Below are 22778 nucleotides of genomic sequence, written 5' to 3' on the forward strand. Positions count from 1 at the left end.
TTATTGAACGGGTAGCACCTTTTCAGAAACATGCAATAGGAAGCATAACAAGGAATGATTTGGTCATAGGTAAGGTAGGTGGTGTTTCATGAAGAAATTGGTAACAATTTAGAAGTTATTGTATTTGTAACTTATACCGCAACGAATCATAAATGAACCGAATCGAGCCCCGCTAATCATAGGCGCAACGCGCCAGATTGATAACACTAGTTTAACGAATGAATGGAGAAATGTCTGAAAATCAAGAACTAGTAAAATGACTACTTAAGAAAATTATAAGCGCTAGTATTAAAGGACAAACAAGTCGGAAATAAGGGTATTAAGTTTATACCCAAGCTAAAGGTTTCAAACTATAAATTCTCGTAATAAATCTCGAGGACGAGATTTTAATAAAGGTGGGGAGGATGTAACACCCTGACTTTTTCAGGTATAAATAAAACATTTGGTTTTATAATCCGAATACTCTCTAACAAGTAAGTTACGAGTAAAATGGCCAATTGAAAAATAAGGTGTTTAAGCGAGCATTTTAGATTAGCAAGTATCGCTTAGTGATAAAGACTACTAACCAAACATAGAAGGGTTATTATCGGTCACGAAGTATTGAAATGAAAGAGAGATAGAAAGGTCCAAAGATATAGTAAGGTGATCCTTTTACGGTGTTCTCCGACGGTGGCGTTATAGTTCTGACTAGTGGTGTGACGATGGGGCTTAGGTGATCCTCGTGAGACCATGCGTGGTGGTAAGGTTGAATAATATCCCCACCCGGACCCTTGAGCGTTTTTCGCCATGTGGCAGTACAGTCAGCAAGGGGCATTATTGGGCGGTTTTTATAAATACATATATATTGTTGTAATTTTAATTTAAATGAATGAATTATATCTAATTAACATGATAGATTTTGAAGGAAAAGTTTTTGTACGGGTAAATTTACAAAATTATTTTAAGTAATTTAGAACTCAGACTGTTAAGATAGTCTTAATGTTATACATTTGGTTGGGAGACTAATATAAACGTAGATCGTAAAGGTCTAGAGATATAAAACTAGATCTCATGATGATCTAAGTGATAGGTCTGAAACTAGACCATGTGAAGGTTTAAACCTAGATCCTACGACCATGGGTGGACCTACTTTATGGGTGGGTGGCGGCCGCACTCCTTGAAAAAAAAATTTAGTGGTATTTTCCGTGAAAAATTCCGACCGCACCCCATGGAAATTTTCGTCCGCACCCCTTAGAAAAAACTCTTAGGAATTTGTATTAAAAAATTGTGAACACAGATTGAAACCCGATCAAATTATGTAAAGAAGTTAGAAAAAAATCTTAGGAACTTGTTTATTTTGTATGTGATAGGATTAGGAAAGATCAATGAGCAGGGAAGTTATCGCGATTCTTCTAATTAAAGACCAATGTATGTTTAAGATAAGTTTTTTTGTTCCTTTATTTAATGATTGTTGGGATTGAACCTATCAGAGGAACAGATAATGTAAAGCCAAAACCGGATCCCATCAGTGGACACTTAATAAGCAGCAGTTTACTCTAATCTCTCCCCTTGACAGTGGTTATCTAACAGCTGATGGATGTTAAGTTCTGCTCAACTACAACAACTGATAAACCAAACTCTGATGATTATCTAACAACTGCTGAAGACAAACTCTGTTGCTCTATCTACTGCTGTATCCTAAGTACTGCTGAAGACTCAAGCACTGCCCTCTCAAAGACTGATCACCTTTGAAGAAAGCACTGAAGACTCAACATCTGTGCTAAGGCTACAACAGTGGAACGTGATGCAGTAGTTTCCTTATGTTTTGTACTTTAGTAATTATCAGATGTTACATAACAGTAGTTTGTATAGAACAGTATTTGTAGTTTGTTAGGTCGTTAGATGTCACTATCATAGTGACGTCAGCTGAGGCATATCAGTAGTTTGGTTTGCCTATAAGTATGACAGTACTCTGTACTGTTACACTTGATCGTTTTGAGTGAGTTTTTCTCCTCAATTCATCCTTTCATCTTGTGCAACCAACTCTGGTGTATCAGGCTGAGGGGGAGTTTAGATTGTAAGCCTGCACTGTAATCTTTTGCTTTTATGTAAATCTTTTGACTCAATGAAAAGCAATTGTTTATCAATCTACACTTTCCTTTGTTTGTGTTTACAAAGTTTGCTACTCATTTCCGCTGCACTTATTCGTTTTATGCAAACAAACACAATCACAGACAGCCTTAGATCCTAACAATTGGTATCAGAGCTTGGACAGTCAAATTCGATCTTACAATCAATTTGACATAACAGTTCAGCTCAAAATTCATTGATACTAAGGTTGGTTGTATTCAGTTGAAAAACAGAGTAACGAGTGAATCATGGTTAAATGAATATTCAAATACTCTGTAAATCAACCAAGATGTCATATGACACACAAATCTCACACAACAAGTGTTTTCATGCATATGTCACTCATAGTTTTCAGATCTGTAAAATATCTGATAAATTATGGGATCGTTCGATGTTTTCAAAATTGATTTCAATTGTTGTGTTGATTTTTGTGATGTTTAGTCAAAATTTCTCATGTGTTCAAAGGCAGGTTGAGAACCTTCAAAAGGACCAAATCAATTTTGTCCAAAACACATTGAGAAAATAAGGTGTCAAATCAGTCCTAATCATAAGTAATGTGAGATTTGAAATAAAATATGATAAAACATGGTCAGATCTCTCAAAACATTGCTTCAAAACGATTATGGACAAAGTATGTTCAAAATATAATCTCCTAGTGAGTATTTCTGAACATATGAATAAGCAGGGTAAAAAGGAAAAAGGAAAATGAGAAAATCTCAAAGTGTAGCTATCTCAAAACTTTTGAAATCAAAAAGAAAAGAGTATAAGCATAAAACACTCTTGAGATTAAAATCAGATCATCAGTGGTCATTATACAACTATGTGCATTCATAAATACAGGAATTGTTCTAGTAACAATGGCATCTCCAGTGATTGTACTTAAAATGAATTTCAATCAATTGACAAGAGAATGACCCGAACAATGGTCAAAATAACTTGAGAATAATATGATCATGAATTCACTGGAAAACTGTCAGATCCTTTTGATTATTTTCAAAACGTCCTTTAATTTTTGTTAAGGTGTTTTCCTCTAAAATAAAAACCAGATATATTTCATTCCTTTATGAAATATATTTTGTTCTTTTACTCATTTTTAATAGTAAAAGCTCATCTCTGGTCAGGATGTAATTTCCTTGTTTTTGTGTGAAATTACTATCCTTAAATCTGGTCAAAAGGAAATGACATACATACCAAGGTCAGGTTGAGCTCAAGTTAGATTTTCACTGATCATAAATTGATTGTAAATTGACTTAGACTACTGAGATACTCATGCTCTAGTTCAGGTAATTAGACACAAAATGAGCAGCTCATGTAGAAATGTCTTCATCATCTAGGATGCTAAACCATTGTCTAAATAATAGACACTTGGCAAAACCTAGAACAAAAATTCCTGTAAACAACTGCTGGCAATTTAATCTTGATAATTTACATCTAAAATGTATTTTGTTAAGAATAGCATTTCAAATGCTCAAACAGATGTTAGATAAGATACTGTGCTTTCACAAAGCAAAATCAAGTTCTACATCTGAACAAGTAGATGCTAACATTTTTGTCAAGAGTTGAAACACTGCTGCACTATCAGTTGTTGAGACAAAAATCTTCATTATTCTACCACTGTTGTAACTAAAGTGCTGTTGTGCTTTAACATCTGCTCTCTAAAGTCTGTCCACTGCTAAAGTGTCAACCTCGGCTCTTCAAAAAATACTGATGATTAAAATCATTGTTCCATCCACTGATACATCCACTGTTTCATTTTATTACCGTTGTAACTACTGATGCTTGATTCATCAGTAGTTGTTAAAACAACTGTCTTCCATCATTTACCATTTCATCAGATGTTTGACACGTGGTCAGGTCTTAGCCGTCAGATCATTATAACCGCTCACACACATCAGCATTCACCTTTTTCCTAAATAAAACTCTGCCCTAACACCAAAACAGGGTTTTACTGTCGAATTGAATTCCAAAAAGTTCTTTTCTCATAACAGTTTCCCTCTCATAACTCCAAAAATCTTTTTCGATCTTCTTCATCAAAAAATGACGAAACCAAAATCGAAAACAAAATCAAAACCATCATCTTCCTCCAAAACAGCAGAAGCCACTCAAATGGCCGCTGAAACACCAGAGATCCGCTACAAAGCTCCACACAATTATGTAGGTATACTCACAAAACCTACCGATAACCACACCTTCGACTCCATCCTTGACATCCTTTCTGCATCAAAGTACAAAACTTTGATAACAGCAGACGCTCCTATTTACCTTGACACCCAGAGAGAGTTTTGGAAAAATGCCACCCTTGAAAAACAAGGAGATATCATCGCTGCCATCAACTCCTCGATACAGGGTAAGAAGGTAAAAATCTCACCAAAATCCATCTCTGAAACCTTTAAACTCGATGATTTAAATGGAAAAACCTATTTTACAAAAGACGAGTTAGTAAAGGATTTCATGAATAGGGGCTATGCAGAACAACCAAACAGGGACACCCTACAAAAGGGTTACTTCCCTTCTGCACCCAGATTTCTATTCCACACACTGCTCATGTGTGTTTCAAATAAAACAACGTCCTTCAATGAGATACCAACAAAAATCCAATGCCTGGGGTATGCAATTTTGAACAGTGAAAACTATAACTACTCCCAGGAAATATTTGATGATTTGGTAAAGAACGTTGATAATAAGGCATTTCTGCTCTTTCCGAGGTTTCTAAGTTACTATTTTGAACAAAAATTTGTCGAGAAAGAGGCAGAAGTGCCCAAACAAGGTGTCTCATTCAAAATAAACTGTTTAACAATAGAACTTTTTCAAGAATGATGGCACCAATAAAATTAAAAACAAAAGAGGCAGAGCAGGTTTTAGAAACTGCCACTGACCCTCAAGTAACCACTGCTGAGCCCACTGCTCCAGGTGATCAGAGTAGCACACCCACTGCTCTGAAACCCACACCTGCCACCACCAAAAAGACCAAAAGAAAACCATCCAGAAAACCCACCAAACCCAAAACAAAGGCAACTCTGGAAGATGAGATCCCAGAGCAACTGCCAGTGACAACACAAAAGTCACCAGAAACCACTGCTGCTACTTCCTCACAGCAGTTGGTAGAAAGATCTCAACCCCAGCCTGAAACTCCTCTTGCATCCTCACAAAAGGATCAAGTTGTAAGCACAGGGACACCACATTATGAAGCTCTGTATCCACTCGGATCCATCTTCCACAGTCCTGATCCCAAGGGCATGTCTCTTTCAACACCCATACCCTCACCAATAATAATGCCACAATCAATAATACCCCTGTTGCATGCAGTTGATATGGCACAGACAAAAACCAGTTCCTCTCTATCACCCATTTCTGAGAGTATACCTCCACAAGTGACTGGGTCTGATGCACTTACCTCTGCTATCCCAGCAACAGCTGAGGAGGTTACACCCCCTGAGTTACAAGTAACTCTCGGTGGTAGTTCAAGTGGAGCAGCAACTACAACTGATGGATCAACAGATCTTTAGTTGGACAGTTGTTACATTATTAAGACTCCCTTGGAGGCAATTTCTTCCATGGCAACATCGGTAACCACCAGTAAGTTATCTTTAGCTGCTGGTAACATCAAAGGTTTATCGGTTGCTGAAGAAAGAAGTCCCCAGTACCAAGAAAAAGGGGCATCAATGGATGACTTTTGGGCTACAGCTCCTAAGTCACACATTGATACAACCACCACTGGTGGGGATTCAGATGATCCTGTTAAATCAGGTGATGATTCAAGATATAACGAATTGACGGCCAGAGTTGAAAATCTAGAATCTTCTGTTGCCGAAATAAAAGATATGGTGCAGCAGCTGTTAGAAGCTCAAATAGCCCAATCTTCTGCTCCTCCTGCTCAAGCACCTGCTCCACAAGCATTTGCTGCAAATGAGCTATGGAGTATTCTCCAACCATTGCTTGAACATCAGCAACAAATGGCTGCTAAACAGCACACAAATCAAGTACAAATGCTGACCAACATGGTGGAGTCTCGGTTCAAAGACACTCAAGCAGACATCAAGGCTATAAAGGCCAGCATACAACAGAATGCTCAAAGTGAGAAAGGTCCATCTACCATTTTCTTCATGGATACACCCCTGGCAGATAATGCCAAAAAGGGGGAGAAAATCAGGTTGAAAAAGAAAGGTATAGAAGATGGGATGCACATTGAACCTGAGAAACCCAAATCCTCAAAAACTTCAACAGCTGATACAACAGTAGTTACAAAAACTACTGTCAGTAGCCAAATAGTTTCCATTACATCAACACACACCACTTCATCACACACCACCACAACTACTGCTCCACCACCACCACCTGTGTCTACAACACAAAAACCACCACTACCATCACAAACAGCCGAACCATCATCACCCCCTGCTAAAAGGCAGAAGACAATAGATGTCACAACATCTGTTGTAATGACAACAGTGGTCGAAACACAAGTTGTTTTAACTACTGCTAGTCAACCACTGATCACCTCCCAAACAACTGCCACAATAACCCCTGCTCAAAAGCAGAAGACATCTGCTGACACATCAGCAGTTGTAATGACAGCAGCAGTTGAGACACCAGTTGTTTCAACAGTTGTTAGTCAACCATCCACCACTGCTCTATCCTTTCCTATATCTCAACCAAGGCTCTTTAGTAGAAAAAGAAAGCCTATTATTGTCGATGAAGGGATACATGATCCAAATGCTGAAAAATATCCACTAGAGCTTGAAGCCATCAAAAATGAGATGAGGCAGTTTTATACAGAAACAGATCCCTCAAAAAGAAAATTCTCCTCACTCATTGGCTATATAGCTCCAGAAGATATAAATGATTATCTCAAGATAAAGGCAAGGCAAGCTAAAGTTAAAGCCAAGGTTGACAGTGAGAAAGAAAAGTTAAGCGAAGAAGGCATTACTAATAGACTGAAGTTCTACCTTGCAAAGGTTAAGCAGATGGAAGAATTTGCACAAGAGCTAGAAAAGGAAAAGGCTGATCAAAAGAAGAAGTTAAGAGAACAACTTCTAGCCTTCATCATGAAAGAAAAATTCTATCCTGCTGAAGAACAACAGTTTAAGGAATGGCCATTAGTAGCTTTAAAGCATGAGGCTGAAAGGATCCAAAGAATCAAGAATGATCCTTCAAAGAAGAAAAATGCTCCAAACTGGAGTAAATACAAAAGGCTCATTGCTGACCTCATTGCTGAATATAAAGGAAAGAAAAAGGAGTTAGTGGATGCTAAGATGGACACTGCTGAAGCCATATCAAAATGGTCTAGGCAGCAAACTGATGAAGCCTATGAGAGGCTAAAGAAAAAGAAGAAAACTGCTTCAGATGCTTCAAAGAAAAGAGAACAGATGATGAAGCTTGAACAGAAAATTGAAAACCTCAAGAAAATGTTAAAATCAGCAGACAGTCCTACTCTTGGGTCAAAACAAGATGAAGGCAAACAGCTGACTGAAGAAGAGGTCATAGAAAAAGAAGCAGAGTATCTCAAAGACACCATCTTAAAAATGGGTCTGAATGAAGACAACTCATCAAAGCTTCAAAACCTTTTTAAGAAGGTACTCAACAAACCTGCATCTCCAGACACTGCAAAAGACTAGACAGAAGTTGAAAGACAAGAGCTTAGTGAACAAGAAACTGCAGATGATATAGCTGCAGCAGACAGAGTCATTGAAGAAGCTTTCAATAGAATTTCTAAAAGTCTGCAGATGTTTTCAAGGCCATTATCCCTCAACTCATCTGATAATAAATCTCTCCCAAGAAACCCATTGGATTCAAAAATACTAAAGTGGAAGTCTGATCAAAAGACCCACGTGTTAACTTTGCTCAGATCCAATGGTAAGGTGAAGCATATATCAAGGAAAGAAGCACTAGGCCTTAGTGTTCAAGATTTGCAGGATCTCCTTGAGCTTTCACTGTGCAGGGATGTAGATGACCAGAGTGCCAAAGAATTTGAAGCTGAATTTAAGGAACAAGCTAGGGCACTCTTGATGAGTAATAAAAGGTCCTGAATAAGGAATGGTTTTGGCATTATCTGTTCCAGGGGGAGATTGTTGGGATTGAACCCTATCAGACGAACAGATAATGTAAAGCCAAAACCGGATCCCATCAGTGGACACTTAATAAGCAGCAGTTACTCTAATCTCTCCCCTTGACAGTGGTTATCTAACAGCTGATGGATGTTAAGTGCTGCTCAACTACAACAACCGATAAACCAAACTCTGATGATTATCTAACAACTGCTGAAGACAAACTCTGTTGCTCTATCTACTGCTGTATCCTAAGTACTGCTGAAGACTCAAGCACTGCCCTCTCAAAGACTGATCACCTTTGAAGAAAGCACTGAAGACTCAACATCTGTGCTAAGGCTACAACAGTGGAACGTGATGCAGTAGTTTCCTTATGTTTTGTACTTTAGTGATTATCAGATGTTACATAACACTAGTTTTTATAGAACAGTATTTGTAGTTTGTTAGGTCGTTAGATGTCACTATCATGGTGACGTCAGCTGAGGCATATCAGTAGTTTGGTTTGCCTATAAGTATGACAGTACTCTGTACTGTTACACTTGATCGTTTTGAGTGAGTTTTTCTCCTCAATTCATCCTTTCATCTTGTGCAACCAACTCTGGTGTATCAGGCTGAGGGGGAGTTTAGATTGTAAGCCTGCACTGTAATCTTTTGCTTTTATGTAAATCTTTTGACTCAATGAAAAGCAATTGTTTATCAATCTACACTTTCCTTTGTTTGTGTTTACAAAGTTTGCTACTCATTTCCGCTGCACTTATTCGTTTTATGCAAACAAACACAATCACAGACAGCCTTAGATCCTAACAATGATTAAGAGAAATAGAAGTAGGGATGATTTGAATGTTGATGCTTTTTTGTTTGTTAATGTGATAGGAAGTTAGGAACTAGGGTTTGATTGTTTGAAAATTGAAATGGACCCGACCCGATCTTATTCGACCCGCTATGAAACTTTGTTTTTTGTGTTTACTTGTTTTACATGACCCGACTCGACCCGATCCGACCCGCTATGAACTGATTTTTTATATAGCTAGAGGTCTAAAATCTTTAAAAAATTTCCGCACCCCCAAGAAAAAAATCCTGGGTCCGCCACTGCCTACGACGATCTACATGATTGATACAAAAATACGGTTTTATTATAGGTCCAGAAACATAAACATTACCAGACTAGAAATCGAGTTTAGAGGCTCTGCCCAACGTACCAGGTGAATACGCTTAACTCTTTCACAAATCTTAAAATGTTTTATATTTCAAATATGTCATGGGTATATATTAAATATGCTTAGCATGTATAGTAAGTTTATTTGGAACACGTGAGTGTTTTTGGAATTTGATCAAATTGGTACATGTTACGAAACCGTAAAACCGAGTATGAAATCTCGGTAGGTAAATTGTACGTAAAACCGATTATGTATTCACGGCAGTACACACGAGTAAGGATACTTGCTGAATGTGTAGCCTACTAGTATGTGTGTAAATAGCTTTAAAAATGGTTTTGTGTTGGTTAAATGTTATTCACCAGCTTTTCGTTGACGTGTTATTTTCAAAACTACATTGATGGCATTTTGGAAATAAAGTCTTAAAAGAGGGTTTCTTTCTGTACTGTATATAAGAAACTACTTTAAATGTATGTAAAATAAAATAAATTAATAACAATAATAATAATAATAATAACAACATATCTAACACCTCTAAGATCAGTAGTCTTAAAATTGGGCCTTTATACACCTTTAATTAAATACAACAATTTGGGCCGTTAAACAATTCAGCCCGTAACAAGTAGTTCCTCTCCCCAACCCTAAGTCACAATCCCTATTCCCTAACTCACTCATCATCTCATCTCCTACCAAAAACCTCCTGAAACCCCCAATTCAGATCAGCCATGTGGAATCGTGCTATCCACTCTCTCCGATCAGCCACCGTATCCGCACTCCGGCTACATCTGCGCAATGATTGTCCAGGTATTTTTTTGATGACCTATTAACCTATGATCTAATAACTTATGACCTACTTTGATGATCAATCTAATAATTGTATCTATTAACCTATAATCTATAATGCACATTTCTAAACAGATGTGAAACCTGCCACTGTGATTGGGGGAATGTCAATGATTTGTCATCCACTTGCTTGTCCTTATTCAGGTACCTCATATTTTCTGAATTTTAGTTAATATTCATAGTTATGTGATTATTAGTTAATCGATCTTGTATGTGTATGTATGTAACCGATAGCTAAAGTAGAGACCGAAGAACTGTACACAGCGGACGACAAAATCTTAACGGCTGGAGACGGAAATTTCAGTTTCAGCCACGCTCTCGCGGTCTACATTGGGGACGCGTCTAATCTGACCGCCACCTCTCTAAACAGCTTGGGTAAGTCGCAAATAATAACGTGATATTAAAATTTGGAACCGACTAACAAAACGTGTTCTTACAGATGAGTTGCGAAGGATGTACAAGGACGCTTTGAAACACATCGCTTGCATTATCAAGCTCGGTGGCAACGTCGTTTTGTCACTTTAGTCCAAATAGTTTTGTATCTGCCATTTTAGTCCATGAGTTTTGTCATATTTTGCCATTTTCATCCAACCCGCTAACTCCATTCAAAAAATTTAGTTAGCTTAGGTGAATTTTGGTCAAACCACATTTTTCTATCTTTTTTTGCAGGTGCGATGGTATGGGGGTGGTGTTGTGCCGGTTTACAGTGAAGATGATGGCAGTGGTTGTTGATTTTACAATGATGGCGGTGGTGTTGGTTGATGACGTGGGTGGTGGCGGAAAAGTGGTCGGTGGTGGTGGAAATGGTGGGTGGCGATGGTAGTGGGATGGTGACGGTGCAGGCAGGTGGTGGCGATGATAAAAGGTTGTGATGAGGTGGTGGTGGTGGTCGATGAAAAATTGAAAATGACAAAAGTCAGGGGCTAAATGTGGGTTGATCACAAGATGTGTTTCCAAAAATGGGTCAACCACTTCTCCAAGATAAGATTTTCCTTATTAGTATATGGGTTGTCACATGCCTTAAGTGTACTAATAAGCTTCACCCATCAAGGTTATCAAGAACACCCATAAGATGGAAGACCAAAACTGATCCCAAACCCCATTAGCGAAGAAGAAGAGTAGAAAGAATTATCAAAGACATAAAACACCACTTTGCCAAAGTTTAAACATTTAATTCATACCAAGTTTCATCTATAACCCAAGTAGCTCAAAGAGTTTAGCCAAGAAAGGCCATAGAAAACAATTTCTCTTTCTCTCTCCCCCCCCCCTCTCTCTCTCTCTCTCAAACTAAGCTATTACAAATGATTTTGTGGAGTGATCCCTAAACTGCAAGGGGTGAGTTTGGGGCATGAGAGCCCCCTTTGGGGTAGGAAATGAATGGATGTGTTGAAATGGAAACCAAGGCCTCAATTTATAGTGAGATTTTTTTTCTTGGATGCTAAAGGTGTCTTGTCCTTGGGGAGACAAGCATTGTCCTTTGATGTACTTTGTCCCCTTTTATCTCATTGTGTTTGTCTTATATAGGAACCTTCATGAAGCCTCTGGGGTGAAGTAGTTTTTGTAAAAACAAAAGTGTCAAATAGTTTTTTTGTTAAAAACAATGTTAAAAATTCCATGTTACATATGTAATATACAGATTTTGAACAATTTAAAAAAAGCTAGTCAGCACTTTTTACATTTTTTATATAAAGAAAGGATAAATCGAAAACCCACCTTAGTTAAAGAAACCCAAAAAACTGCATCTCCACCATCCATCTCATTTGATCAATGGTGAATTCAAAAAATGTACAAAAATTACTTTTTCAAACTTTCTAGACAAATGTTATAGTCTGACAAAAGGTGTAAAGTGTTACACTTTTCACTCTCCTCTCTCATTTCTCATCCAACACAAAAAAATATGACAACTGTATTGTTACATAAAAATCTCGTTGTAAAAAAATGTAACATGTTTTTTTACACGCATTGCAAAATAAAAAACTTCATAAATTATAAGTTCTAAAATACATACACTTTATATAATCTACAAAAATGTTGTCAAAACACAATAAAAATGTGTTACAAATAAGTTACAAAAAAGGTGACGTAACATATTCTATCTCCTCTCTCCAATGTTACGAAAAGTGTCTCAGTTTCAGAAAAAGTTGCAGGTGTCAGTAAAAATGTTGTAGTGAAAAAGGGTTACACGTGACAATATTATGTCCATCCATTAGGTTTTTAGAGTTCTTTCAACTCACGTGGGATTTATCCTTGTAATTCACCTATATATATATATATATATATATATATATATATATATATATATATATATATATATATAGGGTCAGGATTTAGGAAAAACGGTGAGAAGTGTGAGAACAGTGAGAACGCTTATGGATTATCAGATCAAAACAATCTATGGGCTAGATTGGCGCGGTGACGTTTTCGTAAATAACACCAATTTTATTACGTGGACGCGCTTCATTAAGTGTAAAAGGTCTTTAGACTTCTCTACACAAAACGCCAAACTCATGAATAAAACGCCATTAAATTCCCGCCTTAAACCACAAAGCACACATCATCCTAATCTAAACGTCATTAAATATAATACGCCAAACTTTGTTTTTAAACGATAAAGCTGAACAAACAGTAAGTGAAACGACAGAACTTAATTACTAGCATTTATTATAATAAGATCCCGCCTAAAATACGCGCCAAAAACATCCTATATAAACATCTCATACCTTCCATTAAACACACCAAACCCAAAACACCATATTTTACTATATACCATTCATCTTAGAAACGCCAAAAAACCCAAACATCAAAGATTCCAATCGACGTTTCTTTGAGATACACTATTTTTTCAGTAAACTTTCACTCAATGTGATGGTAAAATCCTTATGTGGGGATATTGTCCATCTCATTGAGTAAAATCTTATTGAGTTTATCCTCAATATAAACGCCAAAACATACAAAAACCACAAATTGCAAAACGTCATTTCTTGGAGATTCAGTTTTGTTCTCAATAAAGTTTCGCTGAATGGGGTGGACAACATTGTTAGACATCTTTCTTAACTGAGGATTAACAATGTTGTCCATCTCATAGCAAAACATTATTAATTTTAGCATGACTAAATTAGAGGTTTAAGGTACTTTTATTTAGTAAAAGGCATTATTTTTTGGCATTTGGTTTGCGTGTCCCATCTTATATTGTTTGTTATGTAACTTCCAAGTAACATGTTATGAACAATAAGTAGAAAAAAAGTTGGAAAAAATGCTATATAAGAGATATAAAACGCCAAATTCCAATCTGTGTGTGTTCTGTAACAATGAATAATCTACTCTTCACTTGCTCTCGAAGACCGTGTCGATTTTCTTTTAATTTTGGCCTTTTTGCATGTCGATGCGTAGTGTCCATAACCTTTGCAATTCTGACATTGTCTTTCTTTAGCCCAGGGTTTCGACTTTGATTTTGTTTTCTCGATTGCTATCTCATGTTTAGATTTAAGGCGCTTTTGAGATCCAGAACCTTTGGACTTATACCCAACAAGGACTCTTATCGGATTCTTGTCGTTTTTATATTGACCGATTATCTCCGCAAATCTATCCCTAGTACTAGCAGTATAAGATTGAACATGACCCTTGTATAAGGATAGCTCCTCTTTATTACCAGATAAACGGTTCAAAGTATACTCTGTTGAAAAAATAATCTCTCGCATCATACTTTGCACATCGGGATCAAGCTCGGTCATATATTCACGACTAAATTGAGTATTCGGAAGAGCAGTATGGGGAAGCCTCTTTACGCCATCTATTCAAAATGTATTGTTTTGGAAATTCCCTAATGTCCAAACTTCTCAAAACATAGAATATATGTCTATATAGCAAACCAAACTGCTCAAAGCACTTGCATGAGCAACTGCATGTGCAATCAGACTTACGGTACATTACCTGAAAACGCCACAATATCTCTATAACGCCATGCAGGGAATGTTTATATAAAAAAAAACACAACAACTGGATAAAAAAAACAAATTAAATATTATAATAGAATATGATAAACGCCATATAAAAAAACAAAAACGCCATTGTTTACCTCAAATAAGGATGTACAAGGCTGCTTGAAATCATTTATGTAAAACTAAACAAACCCATCGGGCTGATCTTCGTAACATTGATTTATGCAATCCACAATTCCGATTAGCTCCGCTTGAACGCATATTTTTCGTGTATATGTCAGCAGCTTGACCCTCCAACACTTGGTAATTACTCTTCAACTGGGGGCGTTTGTATCGAGATTCATGATCATTTTTCTAGTGCATGTGACGCTGTGCTTTTATTGCAGTTTTGTAATGAGTCATGAACTCAACCAGAGTAGCTTTTGAATTGCACACTTGACCAAAAAATGATTCTCACTCTCCGACCTCGATGTCGTTCGCATAAGGCTCGACAGCTCTTCCATTCTATAGTATGTAGGTGTCCAAGATTCCCTTAGTGTAAAAATATCAGATAGCCAGTCATTATCTTCTAAATTGAACTCTCTGATAACCACTTCCCATTCTGATTCAAACTCTTCGGGTGTAAGAATATCCGTCCACACAACACCACAAATACGTTCTTTGAAATTGGTGGAATTGCATAGCCTAACACCAATCTATGTATAACACGAAAACGCCATGCGAAAAAACATATATATTACACACAAGCAAAACTTACATGAAAAACAGTAACGAGGTACAGAACGCCGTATATCTTAAAACGCCAAACATAAAAATAAGGAAATCAACCTTCAAAGAAAGTTTATGCATCACATGCCACATGCATAACCGATGCCTCATGTCAACAAATACAGCAGAAATAGCCTTCTTTATTGCTGGATCTTGGTCAGTGACAACAACTTTTGGTTGAGAACCAACAACTTTTAGAAAAACTCTCAACAACCAAATATACGTATCAGCAGTTTCTGACGACAATAATGCAGCACCAAATGTAACATTGCAGTGGTGATTGTCTATACCAGTGAACGGTACAAACACCATAGCATATCTGCATATGAAAACACCATGAGAAATGAAACGATAATAAAAACGCCATTGCATGTAAACTCAGAAAAACGCCAATGCATCTAACCAGTGAAAACGACAAAAGAACATAAAAAATTGAAATATAAAATATTACTTGTTGGAACGATGCATGGTGTCAAACGAAATCACATCACCAAACACGTAGTAATTACGTTTGGCTTGATCATCACACCAATTCAAACGATTGTCTTCGTCTGTGAAGTAATCGTACGATAAATTAGGTTGTGACTGCTTTTTTTTTTTCATCCAAATGTCTCATAACCATCTCAGCGTCGTATTCCCCTATAAACAAGTTAATTTACCTCTTGTAGTTCTCAAATTCAACTTCACTTGCACCCACGTCTTCAAAAACGCCAAAATAAGTCTTCATTACATTAAACGCCTTAACTGGACCCAAATTCAACTTAGACATGTTGTGTATAACATGCTTCTGGAGCTGAGTGAGGTGTCGTTCAGTTGGAAGAAAATGCTTATCAGGACGTTCAACAAGATCATGGTTGTGCTCCTCAACAAACTTATAGACCTTCCATGATCCAGCCTCAGAAATTGCACATAACAGTGCACCACAATCAGTCCTCTTTGAAAAGTTGGATTGCACTAACCGTTCTTTTTTATTGGGGTCCAACGTATCAACCTTCTTGTCCTTATATACCTCAGCTCTCGTGAACATGTAATACTTAATATGTCTTACACCTTTGGCGTTTATCTTTTCAGTCCCTTTCCTGACTGAAAAACCACAAGTCTTGGCATACGTAACATACATTGAATAACAATCATCGAGGCTTGTGAATATCATGTCCATTCTGGGCTTTATTTCTTCACTAACGTCAGGAATGATAAATGGTAAACCAGTTTTGGGGCAAAACCTTTCATTTGATGAAACACCTTCGTCTGAGAAAACAAAGAGAGGAACAAATTTCAGAAAAACGCCATTAAAAATAGAAAATGTCTCCTGATAACGTTATCGATGAAAACGCCATTAATTGAGTAATAAACAAGAAATAATAAACATATAATTTGAAAACGCCATAATACAACATTAATGCAACGTAGTAAGTAAAACGTCATGAGATGAATAATTAAAAACATTTAACAACATGAATAATTAACAAATATAACATGATAATGAAAACGTCATAGTAAACAAAACTGATGTTTATAAATTAAACAATTAGTAATAACTGATGTTTACAAATACTACTAAATAATATTAAAAACTAATCAGGTGTAAAACGCCAATGATCGTAAAAACATAAGAAAAATACTAGATCCCAAACGACAATTAAAATTAATAATGAAAACTCCAATTATCAGTTCTTACTAATTGTTTAACTACCAATGAAAACGCGAATAACTTGGATAGATGAACAACGCCATTGAAAAGTATACAACACATTATGAAAAATATTAATTTAAAAAAAAAACAATGAAACAAGTATAAAAAACAAAACGTCATATCTCTTGTATATGTGTTGAATGATTTGCTGGAACAAAAATATGAAACGTCATCAAATATTACTTTGTCGAACAGAATCCACGTTAAACGCCATAGATCTGAGAAAGCTTGGAAATGAGGTAACAACTAATACGAAATCTATGGAGTTTTAATTTGGAACAGATTTATAACGCGAATAAGGAGGAAACACACAAAAGGACAATCGTACCCCTGCATATCATTTAGCGCCCCCTGCCACGTGTTGGGCCATGATCCATTCTCACCGTTCTCATACTTTAGGGCGTTTTCTCCTGATCCCGTACACACACACACACACACACACACACACACACACATATATATATATATATATACTAGTCACTTACCCGCGCGATGCAGCGGGAGTGGCAATTTACAATAGTATAATTGTTTACCGTTAGTTTATCCGTCGTCGTGATATATTGTATAGTACTTAAGTTAGTTTTCTTATTCGTGATATGATGGCACTGGTTTTTCTGTTAGTTTATCGATTCTTTGGTGATCTTCTACAAGAAGAGTACAAAACAAGGAAGTAGATGTAATTAAAAACAAGAAGAGTTCAAAACAGTCAAGTAGCTGGACAAAACAATAAAAACAAAAGTGTGGGGAGTCTCTTGTATCTCTTCCTGTTTTACCAATACATCCGTTCGCTTATGACTTTCTTGTATCATCTCCTCTACTGTACCAGATTTCGACACATAAAAAAAAATGTTAGACGCTTACAGGTGAAATAAAACACAATTTGTTAGGAATACAAATATAACAAAAGTGAGCTTTAAAAGTAACGTTAAGTTAAACTGACACTAACTTACAATTAGACGGTTGAATTGATTTTATGAATGTTGTTCATTCTATGTAGCAGCAAACTGAAGGTGAAGGTGGGTGTGTAGTGTTTGTAGAAAGTTGGATGGAGTTTATAAAGCTTAAATTTACTATATATAATGTCAAAAGTAGTAGTTGTACTTTTTTCAAACTGAATATATAATGTAAAAAAAGTAGACATCTACTTTTTAACCCAACCCAACTGTAAGTTGACCAAAAAAAAAAGCTGTAAGTTGACAAAAAAAAAAGTAGATGTATAGAGCATACTACTGAATTCTGACCTCTGTTCACCTCTTTTCAGCATACTGCTGAATTCTGACCACTGTTCACCTCTTTTCAACCTTCTGACCACTGTTGACCATTGTTCCCTCTTTTCAACCAAGCTGAGTTCGGACAGCTGTTCCCTCTTTTCACCTTTCTGACCACTGTTGACCACTATTCCCTCTTTTCAACCCAGCTGTTCACCTCTTTTCAACCTGTGCACATAACATCTTTTAGTTGGGGCTTGTTCAAATATTAGTACAAAACCAACAAGATATTGGTTTCTTGTTTAAAACCAACAAGATATTGGTTTCTTGTTTAAAACCAACAAAACCAACAGAAGTTAGAAAATGAAGTATATTTTCTTAACGAACAGTATCAAAGAAAAAAAAATATGTCACTAAACTGATTTATCAGCATACGCAGTCAAATGAAATGGTAACACAGCCAAATCTAATATCTTCTTAAAGACTTTTGTTCCATTAATTGTCCACTTTTTTTAATAAAACTAACCGAAACTACTTTTTAAGTCTTGAAGTATGCAAATAAACTAAATAATTTAGTGTGCGTCAATTTCAACATATAACACAATAATATCGCACCTAAGCTATGATGTCTATTCAAAATCCTTAATTAAGATCGTTTTCATCTTCTGATGTTTTTAGCTGAAAATAAAACAAATACAAGAACCTATCACCTAATTAGTTAATTTGTTAGTTGCAATCCATACGCATTATCTTTTAACTTCTTTATCATAGTTAAAAAACTAATTATCCATGTACAAGACAAAAAATAAAAAAAAATAAAAAGCATGAGTAGGTTATATGGTTACTGACAATAGGGAAATATAATGTCGATAGTCAGTCAACTTTTTGTCACTAAAAGAATAAGAAAAAAACGTTAAATAGAGTTTTACCATGTACTTCTAGATTTGGTCGCTCATCCAGTGCTACCAACGTTGAAGAATCTGGGAATGCATAAGAATGTGCGGCTTTGATCTTTGCTTTTAGACTCCTGAAACAAAATCATATCAACATAATTACAATATCAATTAATCATTAATAAAAAGACTGCACATTTATCTTGAACCAAAATGCAAAGCAAATATTGAAGTCTCAAACCCCTGAAACCAGCCATATGGTTTATTCAGCTCCCTAAAGTTTCAGTTTTCATTTTGTTTCCAAAATCAAATTCCATGGGTATAGGAAGGGTAAACGGGTCACGATTGAACAACTTATTTGGGTCAATGTTCGGCTACCTTTTCGAAACCCCAAAACCCAACTAACCCAACCAGATTAACACCCGTAGCATCAACCCAACAAAAAACTTAACATATAAGTAATATACAAGAATGAAAACACCTAGAAAGGTCTTTAATACCAATATTAAAAAACAAAATTCTTGAACCTGCGGTGGGTTCAAATGCAAAAACTGAAAAGAAAGTCTTATCTTCAAATTAAGCATACCTCCAACAACCACTGCCATCATACTATAGATCACACCCGAGAAATAACAGTCGTCGACTTGGCGTCCAGCTACCAATCGCACACCAGTTGCATCATACATAACCTGTCACATGATGCATTTGACTGCATTAAAAGCATGACCCACAAAGATCAACAAATGTAAATTAAAAATTTCAGTAAGGGTATTTCGCATGTACTTAATACTTGCAAGTTTTTATAGCAGAAATTTGCAAAAAATATAAAAGAAAACCTTGCCTTATAAGTAATGTTGACTGCATGATCAAGAAAAGTTGGTCTGTTTGGGTGTCGTGCTAACACAGCTATTGGTTTAACAGCTCCTCTTTGCATTTTCATGATAGAATCCTGCAACAATCCTGCACCTTGGGCAACTTTAACCATCTGATTGGTCACACCAAGATTTGAGCAAAGACAAATCTGATCAGATTTGTGAAAAGATAATACAATGAAAGTTAGCAACTAAAACCAACATACCATTAGATGGTTTATACATGTTCGAGTTCGTATGTCTCCCTTAGTAGGTCTATGTAAAAGTGTTCGCGACGACCCAAACTGGTTTAATTTGTTACCAACTCTGCTGTGTGCAAACGCTTCAAATGCAACGCAACCTCGTCCTGCTTCCTTGAATCATAGATCATCACGCCACGCACATTCAAACGGTGCAACGGTTAGAACCTTGTGCTTTTTCTCCATTTTCTTCTGCTTCTATTCTTCAAGTCTTTGATCTAATGAATGCACATATGTATATAAATAAGTGGATCAACTAAAGATTCAAGATTTAAGATGAACATGAATGATATTATTATTATTATTAAACAAACATTGAAATCTCATTTTTGAGGCCACATGTCCACTCAAACAAACAATGAGTTTTTAATTTCTAAACATAAAATAATCGAGAAAAAAGACAATCAACCTCATAAAGATTCAAACTTTGCCACTTTAAGTTCAAGATGCGCTCTTATCCAAATGAATAACAATTGAATTCAAAAAAAAATCTTTGATTTTTTCAAAGAAATGTTACAAGATATGATGAAATGCATCACTGGAATCCCATCTATAATGATCATAAAAGCAAGTAAGATGCTTCTAAGTTACATCCCACCACAATTTTCAACCAACTTTCACCATCAACCATGATAAATATCTTGCATTAATAGCCTCAAGTTGAGCTCAAAAAACGACAATCAACAATGGTGGGTAAACAAAATCTTGAGAAAACCCCACATCATGATGGTTGAAATAAGAACAAACTGATGAAAAAATAAAATAAATTTTTTTTTTCAATCAAAATACAACAAGAAACTACAATCAACACAAAATCTTGAAAATACAACAACATTTTTGATCATCATGAGCATTTTTCCTCAAAAGCTGTGTCGTTTTTTTGTCAATTTATAAAAAAAAGCATGACTTAATAGAAAACTGGTCAAAAAGGTCGAACACGGCTCCAGCTACAGCGAATAGCCATAGCAAGATGGCTAGACCTGCAAACGGATTTTAAGGGTTGGTTATCACTTACGTAAGTAAACTTGTTATATTAACGATTCAGGAAAGAAGGTACCTTAGCTCTCAAAGCTTCCACATCTGACTTGAGCACTTGGTTGTTCGTTGAGGCATCTTTGAACTGAAGACTCGCACGTGTGAGTTGCTTGAACAAATCTGAGTACTCTCCTCGCAGTAGTTCCACCTGAAACACATGTTTGGTTCCTGGATCTTTCAGTATAGTTCTGAAAATCTAAGGATATATGTAGATAAACATTGTTAATATATAGTTAAGTACGCACTTGTTGCTCAAGATCGGTTAAATGTGCTTGTTTTCTTTTTCTTGACCGCCTAGCGGATTCCCTGTTCGAAACTATCCTGAAATCATAGCCAATGATATAAACTTACCGATATTCGAGATGTCAGCACAAAATCATAAATCAATAGAAAATACGAAGCTGAAGCATGATGTAGTACCACCACCGCAAGTCACCACTGTCGTCGGTGTCATTGAAACCAAACCCCTTGTTGCAGCTTATCCTCGACAGCAGTTGCACCAACAAACACAAGTATATTAACAACCACATAGAAACACAACAAATAAAAAGCTGAAAACTGAATCACCAGATTGAGTTTAACGATTTAACCTTTATCTGACGCTTTAGAAAACACCAAATCAGCAGAAGTAATCATCAACGAAGCCAAATCCAACCATCTACCAGCAATCATGAACTCCTGAGCCTCCAAACCTGAGCCAAGTAATATAAGAATAAAAAGTGCAGTGTTAGATTTAGTAGTAAAGTAAACTAACCTATTGTCAATAGCCTTTTTATATTCCTGATATCCAAACTTGTTGGGCCGTCTCGAATCCAAGTCATTTGCCCTGAAGGGCCACTAACCTGCAAACATAATTATAAATAACCACACCAGTTACTTTTAAAATCAATAGGTACATATAACGAAAGGCATTACCCAGAAAATTTTCATTCTCATATCATAACATTTTACTATCCTATGCTATTTATAAGAGAGCTAAAACATTATATCCACAGAAGATCTATAAAGAACAATTTTCAAGAATTAAAAAAAAAAATTCAACTGAAATTTGGAATTAAAGTATCTAGAAATTCATATACAGAGTAGATATCTCATCAATATTTATACATATATCTAAACAAATAAGTTCCAACGTGTAAGGGATGACAAAAATATCACAATTTCAGTAGTTACACATTTTTTATCCTTCATTATATTTCCTTGACATATTAAAGATGCAAGAGAAAATAACATTTAAACTCAATATATTAACTTGATTTTCCGATTATGATAGTAAATAAGCCAGATTTTTGGAGGTTTTTTTTTTAACCAACAGGAATTAAAATGGCACAACATAAACATTTAACACACCAATATTATTAGAACGAAAGGTGCGCGCATTTACCAGCAAGCCAAAGGCCGCTTTAGATATAGACCAAGTTTCATCAGTCACCGGAGAACTCGCCGGAGCCTCACCAGACTTCTATAACATCGAAAATAGCTTCAACCGAAACAACATATGCCGATCTAACTTAAAAAGGAACATGCAACTGAATCGACTAATCGAGGCTTACCGGAATTCTTGCTGGAGTTAACCTGAGTCTCGTAACAACCCTAGCTCGCGCCTCTTCAATCTTTGTCCACCGCTTCAATCTCGATGGAAAGGCGGATCTGAATAGCTTGGATCGCGAGAGAGATAGCAGAGAAACCCTAGATCCAAATCTGGATCTGGAATCGCCAGAGAGAGAGATAGACTGGTGAGATGTGAGTTGTGAGAGAGATGAGAGAGAATGAAGGGGAAAGGTGGATCCGAGTGAAAAATACATCATCCGTCAGATCACGATCCGTGTAAAGACATAAAGGAAATGGACGGCTGATGATGGATCCGGGTAAAAGCTAAAAGTTTTGGAGGGGCATAATTGGAAGTGTAAATTATTTTGTGCTTAAGAGGGTTGTAAACCATGTTTTAGGGGTGTTTGAAGGGAATTTATATGGACTTTAAG

General features: G+C 36.3%; 1 protein-coding gene and 2 long non-coding RNA genes across 4 annotated transcripts; all 3 read right to left on the reverse strand.

The window, feature by feature from the left end:
• Positions 1-14486: 14486 nt before the first annotated feature.
• LOC110925323 (protein FAR1-RELATED SEQUENCE 2-like) lies at positions 14487-16015 on the reverse strand. The gene is made up of 4 exons (XM_022169277.1): positions 15516-16015; positions 14980-15175; positions 14846-14881; positions 14487-14783 (listed from the first exon to the last, which is right to left on the reverse strand). Exons 1-4 carry the CDS (start codon positions 16013-16015, stop codon positions 14487-14489), a joined length of 1029 nt encoding a protein of 342 aa, XP_022024969.1.
• Positions 16016-17144: 1129 nt separating this feature from the next.
• Positions 17145-19345, reverse strand: LOC110920576. The gene is made up of 4 exons (XR_002581751.2): positions 19237-19345; positions 18687-18784; positions 17791-17985; positions 17145-17366 (listed from the first exon to the last, which is right to left on the reverse strand). It is a non-coding gene; the product is annotated as an uncharacterized LOC110920576 (long non-coding RNA).
• Positions 19346-19493: 148 nt separating this feature from the next.
• LOC110920574 lies at positions 19494-22562 on the reverse strand. 2 transcript variants are annotated; one of them, XR_002581748.2, is made up of 8 exons: positions 22350-22562; positions 22181-22255; positions 21551-21638; positions 21217-21488; positions 21042-21117; positions 20819-20944; positions 19729-19979; positions 19494-19635 (listed from the first exon to the last, which is right to left on the reverse strand). It is a non-coding gene; the product is annotated as an uncharacterized LOC110920574 (long non-coding RNA). The 2 variants fall into 2 exon arrangements; XR_002581747.2 differs by having other exon boundaries at positions 22181-22258; positions 22350-22561.
• Between the last annotated feature and the right edge of the window lie 216 nt (positions 22563-22778).

This window comes from Helianthus annuus, chromosome 17 (assembly GCF_002127325.2).
Source record: "Helianthus annuus cultivar XRQ/B chromosome 17, HanXRQr2.0-SUNRISE, whole genome shotgun sequence".
Lineage (NCBI taxonomy): Eukaryota > Viridiplantae > Streptophyta > Magnoliopsida > Asterales > Asteraceae > Helianthus > Helianthus annuus.

Bases quoted from the DNA above. Each gene is read 5' to 3' on its own strand.
- LOC110925323 (XM_022169277.1), bottom strand. From the start codon at position 16,015: ATGGACATGATATTCACAAGCCTCGATGATTGTTATTCAATGTATGTT. The intron at 14,882-14,979 runs GTATTTGTTGAC...TGGCGTTTTAAG, and splicing joins TAAAGAAGGCTATTTCTGCT to ATATACGGCGTTCTGTACCT. The intron at 14,784-14,845 runs GTAAGTTTTGCT...TGTTATACATAG, and splicing joins ACCTCGTTACTGTTTTTCAT to ATTGGTGTTAGGCTATGCAA.